The sequence below is a fragment of the Pseudorca crassidens genome, chromosome 17 (assembly GCF_039906515.1).
Source record: "Pseudorca crassidens isolate mPseCra1 chromosome 17, mPseCra1.hap1, whole genome shotgun sequence".
Classification (NCBI taxonomy): Eukaryota; Metazoa; Chordata; class Mammalia; order Artiodactyla; family Delphinidae; genus Pseudorca; species Pseudorca crassidens.
In genome coordinates, this window is record NC_090312.1 from 28,949,704 (window position 1) to 28,965,967 (window position 16,264).

A 16,264-nucleotide genomic window follows, 5' to 3' on the forward strand; every position below is an offset into this window, starting at 1 on the left:
GTACCACAAACAAAACAAAACAAAACAAAAACCTCACTGTACACAAATTGGTCATTTTTCGCTGCACTCAATAAATAACAATCAGATGCATATCTATGAGTTGTTTAGTAAAAACTAAGACCCCCACCCCCCACCCAGTGGAGGATGGTGACTACGTGCTGACTACAAGCACATACACCCCAGACTGACTGGAGCCACCGACCAATGAGATTCCGGAAACATCACCTCCCCACCAACCAATGAGCCAGAATGTCCTGGAGCTGATCAGGCATCCTAAGACCCTCTCCCCTAACACTTGTTTGAAAGCCATCAAGGAGTTTGGGAGTCTTTTGAGCTGCCCTTTCTCTTTGCTTGGCACCCTGCAAATAAATCCTTACTTTGCAGCAAACATCCCCTGTCAGAGTTTGGCTTTTTGTGCTGCAGGCCCACAAGCCCTTGCTCTGTTACGTTTGAAAAGTTCTTTATTAAAAATCTATGGAATTTTTTTTTTTTTTTTGCGGTACGCGGGCCTCTCACTGTTGTGGCCTCTCCCGTTGCGGAGCACAGGCTCCGGACACGCAAGCTCAGCGGCCATGGCTCACGGGCCCAGCCGCTCCGCGGCATGTGGAATCTTCCTTCCCGGACCGGGGCACGAACCCGCGTCCCCTGCATCGGCAGCCGGACTCTCAACCACTGCGCCACCAGGGAAGCCCCAATGGAAAATTTCTGACAAGAAGTTTCCAGTGGACTGAATTAAAACTTGAGGTAAGGAAGGACTACAGATAGTGGCCAATTTTGTGGCTTTCACAGTGTTCAGATGTGAAGAATATTTTTGCATCTCCCAGAAACCGAATGTAGGAATTTGTTCCATAGATGCTACAATTGTAGTTCTTGGAATTTAGTTTTCTCAGTGAAAGGAAATGTCCTGAAATGGAGAGTAAACTGAATTTGCATTAGAAAACTTGATTTTTAAGTCTTTCTTGTTGGGTCTCTCTGTCCTCCTCCCCATACCTCTAAGGTTGGAACGCAGGGAAGTATGAGAGTCCTCAATTAACCAGTGGTGTGGACTAATTTGTGCTCTCTGGACATGAAAGCTGTTCCCACTGGAGGGAGTGTACTGGTGCTCCAGTAACGAGACGGCTTCTTGATTCCCCCGTGCTCCATGCTTCATTCATCCACGCAACAGTGAGTCTGCGTCTACTAGTGCCAGACATTTCGTAAGAGGGCAAGAGAAATGCTTACTAAGGAAGAGCCTTACTGCCTTCAAGGAACTCACTATCTAATGGTATTTCAGCCTTTGTTCTCACCCCCACACCTTCTGTCAGGACACTCTTCCTTGGCTAATCTCATGCTTTATTCCTTACCACTCATCTCAGGCATCATATTCTTCTGCAATCTGTCCCTCGTCCATCTCCATCCACACAGGATGCTCGTGCCCCTCCTCTGTGCCCCTACAGCACCCTATGTCTCTTTCTCTCACATACGATACTGTATCTCTGTGTTTTGTGTATCACCTTTTCCACCACTATTTCCTCAACTACCTTGTAGATCCTTGGAAGGTGAAGACAGCATCTTATTCCTTGCAGTCTCACTAGAATGCCTGGTATCTAGCAAATGTTAAATAGATGTTTGTTTGACTGAACAAAATGCCAAATATCTACAAAGATATTTGGATTTACTACATGGTAAATGTTAATAATTTTTTGTTAAGCAAGGTTAACAATGACCTGGGGCGAGCATTCTAGGAAACGGTACACAGTAGAAAAAGCTCTGGGTTTCGTTGAATTCTCTCAGCTGTTCCAAATGCTTCCTGAGTGTCACTTGCTGGAAGGTAACTTTTGTGAATACCAACTCTACTTGCTCAGGACATGGCCACAAAGCTTTGATTGGGGTTATTCCTCTAAATATAGCATTTCCTTTAGACTTTTCTATTTCAATTTTTCTTTTTCAACTTTTCTTTCCAATTTTTATAGTATGAGAGCTTTTGGTTAGTTTAGCTACATTAATTTGTGGCTTTTTTTTTGCATTCCCTAATTTTATCCTCTTGAAAATAAGTATCTCTTCTGGTGTAGCCTTGGGTTGCAGGAGGTCACACTCTTAGTAGTGACAGTTTTGAGTGGGAAGGAGGGGTAAGCAGAGGAGTCTGGACTTGTTCAAACAAGGGACACCAATGAAACTCTTCTTAGACGACTGGCCAGTGTTGGCAGGCCCAGAAATCTAGGATAATCTAGAATTCCTGTGCATCTGAAAAACAGCAATTTAGACAATCTGAAATGAGATCGTCTAAAACAATCTCATTTCTCCAAAATCCTTAGAAATGAAAATGGCTTAGATCTATGAAAATTAGAGTCTTATGAATGGATAGAGAAAAGCAGATCCCCCGGTACATACAAAAATTCAGAATGCTTCCAATCTGATCTAAAGAAGTTAAGTCAAAACTAGAAAGCTCTTTCAACTATTTAAAGTATTTCATGATTTGTTGGTACAGCAACTTGGAGGTGGTATATCTGCTTACAAATCAAAGATTTCTAAAAGTTTTTTTTTTTTTGATGAAATAAGTACATACAATCATAAGGAATCAAAAGAAATTTGTATTTTGAAGAAATTTGATTTTTGTGATTAAAACTAAGTAATACATTTTATATATTACAAAAATATTTTTAGTATATTTTCTTGAAAATGCTACAGACTTTTTATTGTGCAACAAAACACTTCTTAAATAAGCAGTTCTTGTATTTGTGTTTTCAACCTGTTCTTCAGAATAGCACTTCAGTCGCTTCCTGAAAAGCGAAAACAATACAAATATTTTTAAGAAAATATAGTGTGATTTTAAAGTATGTTTTATTAATTTTAACTTTTTCTAATATTTCATGGTATGGTTAATAAGGCAAAACTTAGTATTTCAGAGTTTACCAATTTAATGTGCTTTTGTGTGGTAACATGGAGAGAGAATAGTGGTGCTTATATATTGTATTTTTCACATTCAAGTTTTGTCATTTTATTTAGTGTAATTTCATAACTCTCTTAAAAGTAAAATACTGTTAATTCAGAATGCAAAGTTATAAAAAACCCATAATTTCATTTCATCAATGGGCTATGATTTGAACATGCCCCACCCCCAAATTCATATGTTTTAAAGCCTAATGTCCAATGTGATGGTATTAGGAGGTAGAGCCTTTGACAGGTGCTTAGGTCTTGAGGGTGGAGCCCTCATGAGTGGGATTAGTATTTTTATAAGCAACCCCACAGAACCCCCACCTTACACCATGTAAAGATACAGTGACAAGTCTGCAACCCAGAAGAGGGGCCTCATTTGACCATGCTGGCACCCTGACCTCAGACTTCAGCCTCCAGAACTGTGAGAAATAAATTTCTGTTGTTTTTAAGCCACTCAGTCTTTGGTATTTTGTTATAGCAACCTGAAAGGACTAAGACAATAGTGTTTAAGTCTTCTTATGTCTTAACTGAAGAATGATAGATTATTTAGTAGCAAAGGGGAAGCTGTTGATTAACTTTTTATCTGGAAAAAATGTCCTAAAAAACACTAAGAAGAATATCATTTACTAATGACTTGAAAATAGAATTTTCTGAATTTTGTAAAATCCCAAAGTTGTCAAGTACGAGTAGGAAGAAAGTCAGTGAAGATAATTAGGAAAAAAATGCATTTAATGAGGAAACACAAAATGAACAAATATATAATAAGGAGTACTTATACCTTATATTTTAATGCTTCTGGGAAGAAACAAATGAACTTAAGCAATACCTATCACGCTATTATAAAATAGACAACAAGTTTTACTTTTATTAGAATTCTGGAGACAGGAAAACAGGCATTAAAATACAATAACTGTGTGTTGGTCTTTACCTTTCGTCCCTCAGCTCCAAACCCACCCTGCTATATTAGCTTTAAGAGGCCAGGGCTGGGTCTCTTCAAACCGTCCTTCTCCCTTGACAGCTGGTTTCTAATTAGTTTCTACCATGAGGAAGGAAGAACAGATTATTTCTTCCTGAAGCCCCAGCCTCCAGTCGTTCTGCTACTCCCAGAACCAGCCTTATTGTTTCCTTTCATCCTGACCTTCTTTATTTTTAAATTTAAAATCTAGTCTTGGCTTCTACTACTGAAATACTTCAGTATTCTTCTAAATTATTACCCCATCTCAAATTCACGGCACCTCGTGGCCACAGCGAATGGTTCAGGAATGGGTATGTGGCCCAAGCCAGGTCAATGACATAGCTTTGGGACTTTTGCTGAAGTGCTGGGAAAGAGGTTTGCTCTTTCTGGATTAGCTGTTGGGCCAGTAGACTGTAAACATGAAGATGCTGGTGGTACCTGTACCATGAGGGTTGGGGCGCCTGATGAAGAGTCTGCCTGGGAGTGAATCTGCCACCAAGAAGAATGGAGTTGAGAGACGGAGAGACACAGGTTCTAGATGATGTCATTTGAGCCCTTGGTTCTCACTGTGGCAGAAATCAGACTACTTCTGGACTTCTCAATTAAGTGAGTTCACTTTATTGCTGAGCTTGGAGCTACCAATTGGAGCTGAGCTTCTGCCCTTTGCAACTGAAAGAGTCCGATGTAACCTGCATTTCTCATTCCCCCGCACTCTTATACGCCATCCTACAGTGTGAATAACATTTCCATAGGGTGGTCTTGTCTCTACCATCGAAGCTCTAACTTTCTCAATGGCTGAGATCGTGTCTCTCTGTCTGTGGTGCTATGCTGCACTCAGTCTTTATTTAGTAAACATTTTCTGGTACCTCAGTATGTGTAGACAAACATAGAAAAAGTGAACTGTGCTTACCGAGAATTCAGTTCAAAATCAAAACTGCAGTCGTAAATATTTCCAAGAGCAACACTCTTCCCACCAGACAGCTAACTACTGTAGTCACTATCTGGGCAGCTGTGCCCACAGTAGACACTTTTTTGTTGCTGCTGCTACTGCCGCTACTGCCACTGCCGCTGCCGCTACTGCCACCGCCGCCGCCGCTGCCGCTACTGCCACTGCCACTGCCGCTACTGCCACTGCTAGAGACAGACTGCGCGGCTAGGCTGAAAGTCCTGGACTCCACCTGAACGATGTCATCCAGGATAAATTCAATCTTAAAATTTTTTCCTAGGGCAAAAAAAAATCATCACAGTGTCTGACTTCCTTTTATTATTTGTTTGTTTTCGTACAATTCCAGTTGGGTTTTCATCGACTTACATTACAAATACTGTGTAACCCTTAACGAAGTATTTTTGGAAATTGAGTCAAATAAATTAAAGTATAAACAAGTGTAGAGAGGGTCTCAGAGTCAGAAGAGTTCTATCTGCCCAACAACTATGGGCATGAGGACTCTGGGTAGATTTTCTTTCTGCAGCATCAGTACCTACTTCTTAGGGGTTCTTTCCTAGTGCCCAGAGGCTGTTTGAAATGAAGGACAGTAGGGAAGGGAGGTGAGGGTGCTGAACCTCTGTCTGATCCCCATACACTTGACTGAGAAGTGAAGAAGCTGCAGCCTCAGTTGGGGTAGGTGGGGATGGATACTGAACTTTTTATTTTGAAAAACTTCAAACGTAAGAGTTGAAAGCATGGTACCACAAACACCCATATGCCCTCGACTTAGACTCAGCAATTTTTAACTGTTTTCCACATTTGCTTTAAGTCAGATGCTATTTGCGTGTTGCAAGATAGTGATCCCTTTCCTTTTACCCAAGGTAGACAAGCTTGAGGAAACACATGCTAGATATATTTAGAGTGTGAAACACGCATCTAAATATTTCTTAATCCATATGTTAAATCTTCCCATAGTTTTGAATATCAGTTAACCAATATATTTTTCCATGACGTAATTTCTTCTTGGACTACTGCTATCATTAATAGTGGTTACTGTAAAATAGATAGCTAGTGGGAAGCAGCCGCAGAGCACAGGGAGATCAGCTCCGTGCTTTGTGACCACCTAGAGGGGTGGGATAGGGAGGGAGGGAATATATATATACATGTAGCTGATTCAGTTTGTTATACAGCAGAAACTAACACAACATTGTAAAGCAATTATACGCCAATAAAGATGTAAAAAAAATAAAATAAAAATAAAATGAACTGCCAAAAAAAAAAAAAAGTAGTTACCATACAGAGCAGAAGGTGCCATACTTGGCATAATTCCAAAGTTTTCATTCTTCTGTTTTTTTTCTATTATCTTAAAAAAAAAAAATTTCTGTTTTCATTCGTCTTTTCTTTTTCAGGAGACAATGTATTGACCACATTGTGCTTTCTATAGGAATGCGTTCTATAACTTTCAAGGTGGATAGACATTGTTCCGTAGAATATTCTGCCACTGTTACAATTCATGGCAATGGTGTTTTTAAGTCTTTCCTTTTTTTCAGTTTGAAAAAACTGAATTTTTGTGGCAGGTATATATTTTCTTAAAGATTTTGATGTGTGAAGAATTTAGATATTTTTGCTTTGTTTTTATGTTTTTTTCTCCTGCAGTATTGTGAGGAATGCCAAGGTAGGCTAGTGGAGAGGCCATTCCATGGAGGAGAAGTGAAGAACTCGGCCAAAATCCAAGATCAAAACCTCAGTGACACGACTCCAAGCAAGCCATCCCAGCTGAAGGCCCAGACATCATCCAACAGAGGTGAACCATCCCAAATTCCTGACCCTCGTTATTGTGAGCAAATGAAATCGTTGTTGTTTTGAGCCATCAGATTTAGGGCTGGTTTGTTAAGTAGCATTAGAAACTGAAACAAGCGCTGTGTATCACATAGGTCGCTAAATAAACGTGTCCCCAATGTTATTATCCTTTAGTAATATTATTTGAATCCAGATTGCTCAAAAGATGCAGTCTCAGCTGTTTATTTTCTTCTTGCACTTTTTTCTTACCTAATTCTCACATTTTTATTTTCTGTGTGAGACCCATGCCTTCTCTACCCAGTGGCCCCTGCCTTGCTCTGTATGGAGCTATAAGTAGAAGAGGGTGTGGTACCACACGGGTCAGGCTCACCTAATCTGCAAGGGGATTTCCCACAGTGCAGTAATTAAGTGGGATACCTACTAGAAAGTGTTACAAGACGCTTTATTCATTTGCTTTGTTGTTACTGCAGTTTTACAGTTAATCTAAAAACCGGCTAATTGATTTAAAAATAATAAAGAGATGACTATATTTGACCTTCCTTACTATACACAACCAGAGAACTGAAACCCTACACTTGATGGAAAAAAAGCAAGACAGAAAGCAAGAAATAAGGAAGGAAGGAAGGAAGGAAGGAAGGAAGGCAGGAAGGAAGGAAGGGAATTAGAAACAATGACTGTTCTCCATAGCAAATAAGATAGACACTCCAAGGGAAGCTTTGAACTCTTAAAGAAAATATACTGGATAAAAGGAGAGCACTATTTTGTTATCATAAAAACGTCAAAACCTACATTACTGCTTCAGCACTCCAGTGACCCTCGTTACTGTGGAACATTGCCTTTGGAAGTGGTAGTTTGGAGACCTTGATCCTCAGGTTGGGTCTTTGTCACTGTGCACCTCTTGAGTCCACCTTCCTGGGGAGGTGGGTAACCTTCTCTCAGGCAGGGTTCTTGTCAAGTTCCTCATTTCCCATAAAAGGCTCCCAGTCCTACCGCCATTTAGGCTGACTGTTAACGAATTAGGCTCTGTCCTTAGTCACCAGGCTTACTGGACACTTCAGGTACTTGTCCCAGAGCACAATGTTGAACTCATTGCCACTGGATTCCCATCAAACTCTAGGTTGAGATATTGTTGCCCAGTAGGCAGATCAAACTTTTCTGGTGTAGGGCATCATCAAAGCACGAGGAAACAACAAATAAGAAAAAAATTCTTTTGGAATGATTTTGGCTTTTGATATTTAGTTCTTATGGAAAAAAACCCCCCAGATTATTGTTAGATATTCTTTAACTTCTCTTACTCTTTACTTTGGCTTTTATTCTGACCTGTAGTGTGTGTGTGTTTGAAATAACAGTGGTTAGAAGAGTGAGGACCACCATAAAACTTCTGCAGGAGTTAGGGCCTATAAAGGTTGAGGTAAACAGATTAATGGAGGCCTGTCTCCAGTACAAGGAGTCTATTTCATTCTTCTCTTTTTTTTTCAGTTTGTAGCTATTTAATGATGAGGTCAAATTTGTTAAATCTGGGGACTGTTTGAATTTCAGAGGAGGTTGATCCAGTGGCTCTGTGTTGTCCTTGATGACCTGCTTTTTCTGCCTTCCATGGGTAAGCATCATCATAAGGCTGTTTTCTCTCATGGTGTATTTCATTCTTTTCGATACTGAATAATCTATCATTAGTAGAGACCTGTTTTGTGGACATATTTTTGCCTTGGTAGAAAGGCTTTTACCAGTTGGAGTTATGCCATCAATCCACATGAAGATAATATAAGAAACCTCACTGTGGAAGTTATGACTGTATTTACTGTTGAAGATATCACGTATTTACGTGTTGGCGATATCATGAGTATACTTCATGAGAACTCATAGGAGACATCTGCTCTGACCTCAGAGCAAGTTGTGATTCTCCACAGCAACTGGTCTATCTGCAGAGGACTGTGAATCATGGTAATGCTCATGTTTTCTCCTTTGCATTGGCTTTCAGAAAGACTAGAACCCACCTTCCAGCCCAACTTTGAACTCCTGCATGGGCCATTAAAATTATATGACACTATATTATCCTTTCTTTTCTTGAATTTGAAAAATCTACATATTAAGTTTTCTTATTATAAATGTAATACACACATAGTGAGAAAATTTAGAAAAGTACACACGTGGATAAAGAAGAAAATACGAATCATGATATAATTTTGATGTACATCCTCAAGTTACCTGTTTATTTTATTTTATTTATTTATCTTTGGCTGTGGTGGGTCTTTGTTGCTGCGCACGGGCTTTCTCTAGTTGCAGCAAGCAGAGGCTACTGTTCGTTGTGGTGTGTGGGCTTCTCATTGCGGTGGCTTCTCTTGTTGCAGAGCATGGGCTCTAGGCACGCGGGCTTCAGTAGTCGTGGCACATAGGCTCAGTAGTTGTGGCTCGCGGGCTCTAGAGCACAGGCTCAGTAGCTGTGGCACACGGGCTTAGCTGCTCCGCGGCATGTGGGATCTTCCCGGACCAGGGCTCGAACCCGTGTCCCCTGCATTGGCAGGCGGATTCTTAACCATTGCACCACCAGGGAAGCCCAAGTTACCTGTTTTAATTCCCTTAATTGCTTATTTTATTTTTCACTTTGTTTTGCATATTAAATGTATTTTTGTAAGCCAGACATTTTGATTTCTATAATTTATTGACCAGTGTAGTATAGACTGCTTTGCTCATTAAAAGCAAATTATAATTGTCCCAAAGTTGGGTATATATGTGAGGAACCAAAATAGTACACTCACCTGTTCTAAGAAGAGTAAGATCTGTGTAGTTGGCCCAACAGCTGCTAAATGGAATTGTTGTGTTTCCACTAAGACCACTGATTTGGTTATTACTGGAGTCCTTTAGTACGGCCTTCAAAGTCAGTGAAGTAATCCCAACTGATACACAATTACCCTAAAGAAAACAATAGTAGAGAATTATAACAATTGTCCTGTTCCCATGCTTTTTTTAAGAAAGATATTTGGAACTTTATTTTTTTTAATGCCTCATTTCAAATTTTAGATCTATAGAAGCTCATTTTCCTGCACAAAGAGTTTGGGCAGTGGAGCAAGTTCACTGAAAAGAAACATTTTTAAAACAGTAAAAGGTGATAGTCATAGATATTAGTCCAAGTTGGAAAACGCAGTGCAATCCTTAGGTTGCCAGTCTACCAGGATTAGTGAAGTCGGTTCACCCTCCAGAATTTATAGCTTAATTCTTCCACTTAAATAAATCTTTGAGTTATAACTTACATCAGAATCTACTGCCTTTACGGAAGGTTGCTGAGAAAATGGCTGTCCCAGCTGTGTTGCCACCGGCTGAGTGATCACTGACAGCGAGGACAAAAAGGCCACATGATGAACAGGAAATGCAAACCTTTCAACCGGTTGGGCAGCCACCTGTAAATGGTCATGAGTGATGAAGTGGTTTTCATATGATAAACTACATTCAGTAGCAAACTCATCTTAGCCAGGCTAAATGTTATATCATTGTTTATTTAGAAGTATGTTTAATACATTAAGTCAATATTATTATAATATTTCCTCTAGAGCAAACTTATGAAGCATTGTTGTAAATAGTCAAAGCAAAGCACATTTTATACCAATACATAATTTTTAGAAGATATGCTCCTTTTTCAACTACTTTATCATTTTAGTAATACTGTAAAAAAAAAATCAACAATAAATTAGAAAGACATGCCCTCTAAATTATTGTATTGAAATAGAAAAATAGTTAAAATAAGAAATAAGCAACGTTTTAAATAGCTAAAATGCATTTTTCTAGTCACATTTTCTTACCTTAATCCAGCCAGAATCACTTGGGCTGGGGATAGGACTGGTAATAGACATGGAAGAGATATTAAATCCAAGGATACTACTGGTTTTTCCTAAAATTACAGCTTGTCCAAGAGAAGCAGCAGTTTCTTGGAGTTCAGATAACAGCATGTGACCTATGAGGAAACAGTGTTATGACATGAGGATTATAAGAATATGGAATAGTGGGAGCATGTGAGAATACCTCACTTTCGTTTTTGTTTGTGCTGCTTGCTCCATCCAAATTATAGAATTTTACAGCTCTCTAACTGTACATGAGCTAAACATGCCTAAGTCATACTAAGGAGGTCAGGAAAATAAAAAACTCAGTAGAATATGTTTCTTAAGCTGGAATTAAAGAAAAAACAAAGGTAGATAAAATAAATTCAAGAAAAATGAGTGAGAGCATGCTGAGAAAACTACTTTCCTATGTCATCTTTTGTTTAGAAGTGAAGTACTATCATGTATGTCTATCATCGCATATCACTTTTTAAAAATAGAATGTTAATTGTGGAATGGAAGGATAATTAACATCATCGAATTTATAGTATGAATTAATCAGTTGCTAACGTTAGCATTAAATTACTAACAAAAAATTGTTATTTGCTCTGGACATTGACAATTTTCAAGGTTAATTCTAACATGGTAGGTAGTTTCTGTTCCCTTTTTCTAGCTTGGCAGTTCCTCTTAAACCTACTGCCCCCCTAACACTCCTTATGTTATGAAGGGACACCTCTACACGCTGTACTCCTTTTGTCAGAAGCCTGGAACTCTTGCTTGAACCCTTCTTCTACTTCACCTCTCTCGCACACCATTTAATCAGTTCTCAATTTCTAAATCTGCCTCCACTGCGCAAATCCTAGTTAACCCATCAGCAGCAGAGATACTAAAACAGCTTTTAAACTGGCTTTCTTGTATCCATTCTCTCCCTCTTGCACTCCGTTCCATACAGTGTAGTCAGAGTGATCGTTTAAGAAACCGCAGCCAGGATGTTTTGGTGTACTGTTCCTACGATTCTAGCACCTTCTACATCCAGAGTCATGCCTTACGGACTTCAATCATTGAGTTTCTTCCATGAAGGCTAAGCCCTGAAGCTTAGTGCGCTCGGGAAGAAGGAGGCAACGCTCTTGGGCAGCAGGTTTCACGTGACACTTTGAAAATCACACCCTTGGGGAATTTCAGTCCCTGTCCCTTGGAAAGGTCTCTTCGGTTGATTCAGACTCTTTGGGGTAAATGGCAGTCTAGCGGGCTCCCCCCGCCACTCCCTCCACACACTCTCCTCCTGCAAGATGGCTTCCCAGGTAGGCGGGCTCACGTAGCAGCAGTACAAAGGAGCTTCACGTCCATACACTACTACTGCCACCTCTCCTCACTGGTTTTCGGTGCAGGGTGGCCAGTCTGACCAGGCTGCACTAACAGGTTCTCTCTGGCCATTGGATGTGTGAAGGCATCCATTTCTGCCGACTGCCTTCTAGAAACCAAAGACCTTAACTTGAAGAGCTCTTATTCCTGACATGACTCTTTAACCAGAGGTCCCCTCAGTACTTAAGTAACTGCTTTCTAGGACATCTGGGAACTTCTGGATCTCCTGACACTATGTGAAGGCTGTGGGGAGTTAGGAGTATTACTATGAATACATGCACATCTTTCTTGCCACTTCCCAATACTTTGCTGTGATGTCACCCCTTGCCAGGTTGTAGGCCTCTCCTCAAGACCTCAAACCCTACCTCAATCTAAGTCTGGGAAACAGGCCATTGATCTGTCCTTCCTCCTGCCCCTATTTCCATGTTCTTAGACTGTATTATGCCTATATCTGGACAAATCTAACAAGAAAAAACTGCTTTAAGGGAGTAGAGAGTGGGAGAAGTTGTGTGTGAAGCAGTTTAGATCACATATAGGAAATAAATCACAGTTTCTTTGGACATCTGAGTGGCTAGTGTGGTAAATACTGGACTCCAATACATGTAAGGGCTTACCAGGGATTTCTTTTTTTTTTTTTTTTAACATCTTTACTGGGGTATAATTGCTTTACAATGGTGTGTTAGTTTCTGCTTTATAACAAAGTGAATCAGTTACACATATACATATGTTTCCATATCTCTTCCCTCTTGCGTCTCCCTCCCTCACACCCTCCCTATCCCACCCCTCCAGGCGGTCACAAAGCACCCAGCCGATATCCCTGTACCATGCGGCTGCTTCCCACTAGCCATCTATTTTACGTTTGGTAGTGTATATATGTCCATGCCTCTCTCTCGCTTTGTCACAGCTCACCCTTCCCCCTCCCCATATCCTCAAGTCCATGCTCTAGTAGGTCTGTGTCTTTATTCCCATCTTACCCCTAGGTTCTTCATGACATTTTTTTTTTTTCTTAGATTCCATATATATGTGTTAGCATACGGTATTTGTTTTTCTCTTTCTGACTTAACTTCACTCTGTATGACAGATTCTAGGTCCATCCACCTCACTACAAATAACTCACTTTCGCTTCTTTTTATGGCTGAGTAATATTCCATTGTATATATGTGCCACAACTTCTTTATCCATTCATCTGTTGATGGACACTTAGGTTGCTTCCATGTCCTGGCTATTGTAAATAGAGCTGCAATGAACATTTTGGTACATGACTCTTTGAATTATGGTTTTCTCAGGGTATATGCCCAGTAGTGGGATTGCTGGGTCATATGGTTGTTCTATTTGTAGGTTTTTAAGGAACCTCCATACTGTTCTCCATAGTGGCTGTATCAATTTACATTCCCACCAACAGTGCAAGAGTGTTCCCTTTTCTCCACACCCTCTCCAGCATTTATTGTTTCTAGATTTTTTGATGATGTCCATTCTGACTGGTGTGAGATGATATCTCATTGTAGTTTTGATTTGCATTTCTCTAATGATTAATGATGTTGAGCATTCTTTCATGTGTTTGTTGGCAATCTGTATATCTTCTTTGGAGAAATGTCTATTTAGGTCTTCTGCCCATTTTTGGATTGGGTTGTTTGTTTTTTTGTTATTAAGCTGCATGAGCTGCTTGTAAATTTTGGAGATTAATCTTTTGTCAGTTCCTTCATTTGCAAATATTTTCTCTCATACTGAGGGTTGTCTTTTGGTCTTCTTTATGGTTTCCTTCGCTGTGCAAAAACTTTGAAGTTTCATTAGGTCCCATTTGTTTACTTTTGTTTTTATTTCCATTTCTCTAGGATGTGGGTCAAAAAGGATCTTGCTGTGATTTATGTCATAGAGTGTTCTGCCTACGTTTTCCTCTAAGAGTTTGATAGTGTCTGGCCTTACATTCAGGTCTTTAATCCATTTTGAGTTTATTTTTGTGTATGGTGTTAGGGAGTGTTCTAATTTCATACTTTTACATGTACCTGTCCAGTTTTCCCAGCACCACTTATTGAAAAGACTGTCCTTTCTCCACTGTACATTCCTGCCTCCTTTATCAAAGATAAGGTGACCATATGTGCGTGGGTTTATCTCTGGGCTTTCTATCTTGTTCCATTGATCTATATTTCTGTTTTTGTGTCAGTACCATACTGTCTTGATTACTGTAGCTTTGTAGTATAGTCTGAAGTCAGGGAGCCTGACTCCTCCAGCTCCATTTTTCGTTCTCAAGATTGCTTTGGGGGCTTCCCTGGTGGCACAGTGCTTGAGAGTCCACCTGCCGATGCAGGGGACACGGGTTCGTGGCCCGGTCCAGGAAGATCCCACATGCCGCGGAGCGGCTGGGCCCGTGAGCTATGGCCACTGAGCCTGTGCGTCCGGAGCCTGTGCTCTGCAACGGGAGAGGCCACAACAGTGAGAGGCCCGCGTACCGCAAAAAAAAAAAGATTGCTTTGGCTATTTAGGGTCTTTTGTGTTTCCATACAAATTGTGAAATTTTTTGTTCTAGTTCTGTGAAAAATGCCAATGGTAGTTTGATAGGGATTGCATTGAATCTGTAGATTGCTTTGGGTAGTAGAGTCATTTTCACAATGTTGATTCTTCCAATCCAAGAACATGCTATATCTCTCCATCTATTTATATCATCTTTAATTTCTTTCATCAGAGTCTTATAATTTTCTGCATACAGTTCTTTTGTCTCCTTAGGTAGGTTTATTCCTAGATATTTTATTCTTTTTGTTGCAATTGTAAATGGGAGTATTTTCTTAATTTCACTTTCAGATTTTTCATCATTAGTGTATAAGAATGCCAGAGATTTCTGTGCATTAATTTTGTATCCTTCTACTTTACCAAATTCATTGATTAGCTCTAGTATTTTTCTGGTGGCATCTTTAGGATTCTCTATGTTTAGTATCATGTCATCTGCAAACAGTGACAGCTTTACTTCTTCTTTTCCGATTTGTATTCTTTTTATTTCTTTTTCTTCTCTGATTGCTGTGGCTAAAACTTCCAAAACTATGTTTGAATAAGAGTTTACCAGGGATTTCTAAGGGTCAGTGCGCAATCTATATATATGGCATGGACCTGCTACAACTCATAGACTAAATTAACAGACTATGTTGAGCCCAAAGCCCTGATTCTGTAGCTACAAGGAAATACAAGTTTGACGAAGGAAAGTAACCTGTGACTGGGCAGAGAACATCACTGTAAGATCTGGTTGCAGCACAAGCCTATGCTTCCTGTTTCCTTCAACAAAGAGAGTTGATGAGCACCTCATTCCATTCATGCAAGACTTTTCACAGGTTTATCGCCACAAGGAAAGAACCTACTGCCTGCCTAACTGGTAGAATTCCAGAACAGCAATGTGGCAGATGCATGGGGTTAAAGCTCAGAAGCAAACCTCCTGGAGAAATGAGTGATGACCCCCAGTGGCAGAAGATGAGAACTTCACCCAGTACCTAAGTTTACACATAAGAGAGCCTGGGAGTTTAATGAAAAAGATGCTGGACAGGAATAGGGTAGATCAGGATTTTCTGAGTCTGAAATTTATACAGTGTGGAGGCTCTCTTTATGAACAAGTCTTATTTGTGCAACTTTTATAGTAATAGTCAACTATTTGACCACATTATTAAGTGGACCCTTCTCCCAGGGCCTTGAAAGTTAAAGCCCCTCCCAGGACTTGTACAAGTAAAGGGTCTTTTATCTTAAGCTTCATTAGCTGGATGGTAATATTCCTCTGACAGAGACCCAGATCTCGTCTTCTTGGAGAGGGGTATGCCTAGGTGAGAGTACTTGTGCTTGACCACTAGAGACAACGGTACAGTTGGGAATTAGCAGATGGGGATGCAATTCCATGTCAAGAGGCCAGAAAAGTTCAGTTGCACCACAAGAGAGGCTGATACAGAGCAGAGAAGACCACCTATGTTGTCGCAAAGACTATGAAGACAAGAGGGCAACAAGAGGGCCTGAGGTCAGGAAAGCCCCTTGGTATTCAGATACCAACTTGAACAGATGGAGAGGAAGAAAATCTGAAGGGTTGAACATTTACCCAAATGCCCAACCAAACTGAGTCACCTTAAGGAAATCATAATTTAAGCCAACAAAATTTCCTCTGATGGGATAGCTGAGCTTATTTTTATCTCTGATACCTAGAAAATAGGGTATGAGGGACTTCCCAGGTGGTGCAGTGGTTAAGAATCCGCCTGCCAATGCAGGGGACACAGGTTCGATTCCTGATCTGGGAAGATCCCACATGCCGTGGAGGAACTAAGCCTGTGCACCACAAATACTGAGCCTGTGCTCTAGAGCCTGTGAGCCACAACTACTGAGCCCACATGCCACAACTACTGAAGCCCATGCACCTAGAGCCTGTGCTCTGCAACAAGAAAAGCCACCTCAATGAGAAGCCCGCAAACTGCAACGAAGAGTAGCCCCTGCTCGTCACAACTAGAGAAAGCCCACGCGCAGCAACGAAGACCCAAT

The 16,264-nt window shown here is 40.4% G+C and overlaps 1 protein-coding gene and 1 long non-coding RNA gene across 2 annotated transcripts in view; one reads left to right on the plus strand and one right to left on the minus strand.

The window, feature by feature from the left end:
- Positions 1–603: 603 nt before the first annotated feature.
- The window catches only part of LOC137209961 (uncharacterized), a 30,098-nt gene continuing 14,437 nt past the window's right edge, over positions 604–16,264 (plus strand). The window contains exons 1-3 of the long non-coding RNA XR_010936204.1: positions 604–744; positions 6,453–6,600; positions 8,076–8,196. This is a non-coding gene — a long non-coding RNA (uncharacterized lncRNA). The remainder of the gene's footprint in view (positions 745–6,452; positions 6,601–8,075; positions 8,197–16,264) is intronic.
- PKHD1L1 (PKHD1 like 1) overlaps positions 2,570–16,264 on the minus strand; it is a 152,541-nt gene continuing 138,846 nt past the window's right edge. The window contains exons 74-79 of the mRNA XM_067711478.1: positions 10,391–10,542; positions 9,845–9,991; positions 9,353–9,506; positions 4,998–5,093; positions 4,782–4,922; positions 2,570–2,759 (exon numbers count right to left, since the gene is read on the minus strand). Of these exons, the coding sequence (XP_067567579.1) occupies positions 4,789–4,922; positions 4,998–5,093; positions 9,353–9,506; positions 9,845–9,991; positions 10,391–10,542 (683 nt within the window). The 3' untranslated portion in view covers positions 2,570–2,759; positions 4,782–4,788. The remainder of the gene's footprint in view (positions 2,760–4,781; positions 4,923–4,997; positions 5,094–9,352; positions 9,507–9,844; positions 9,992–10,390; positions 10,543–16,264) is intronic.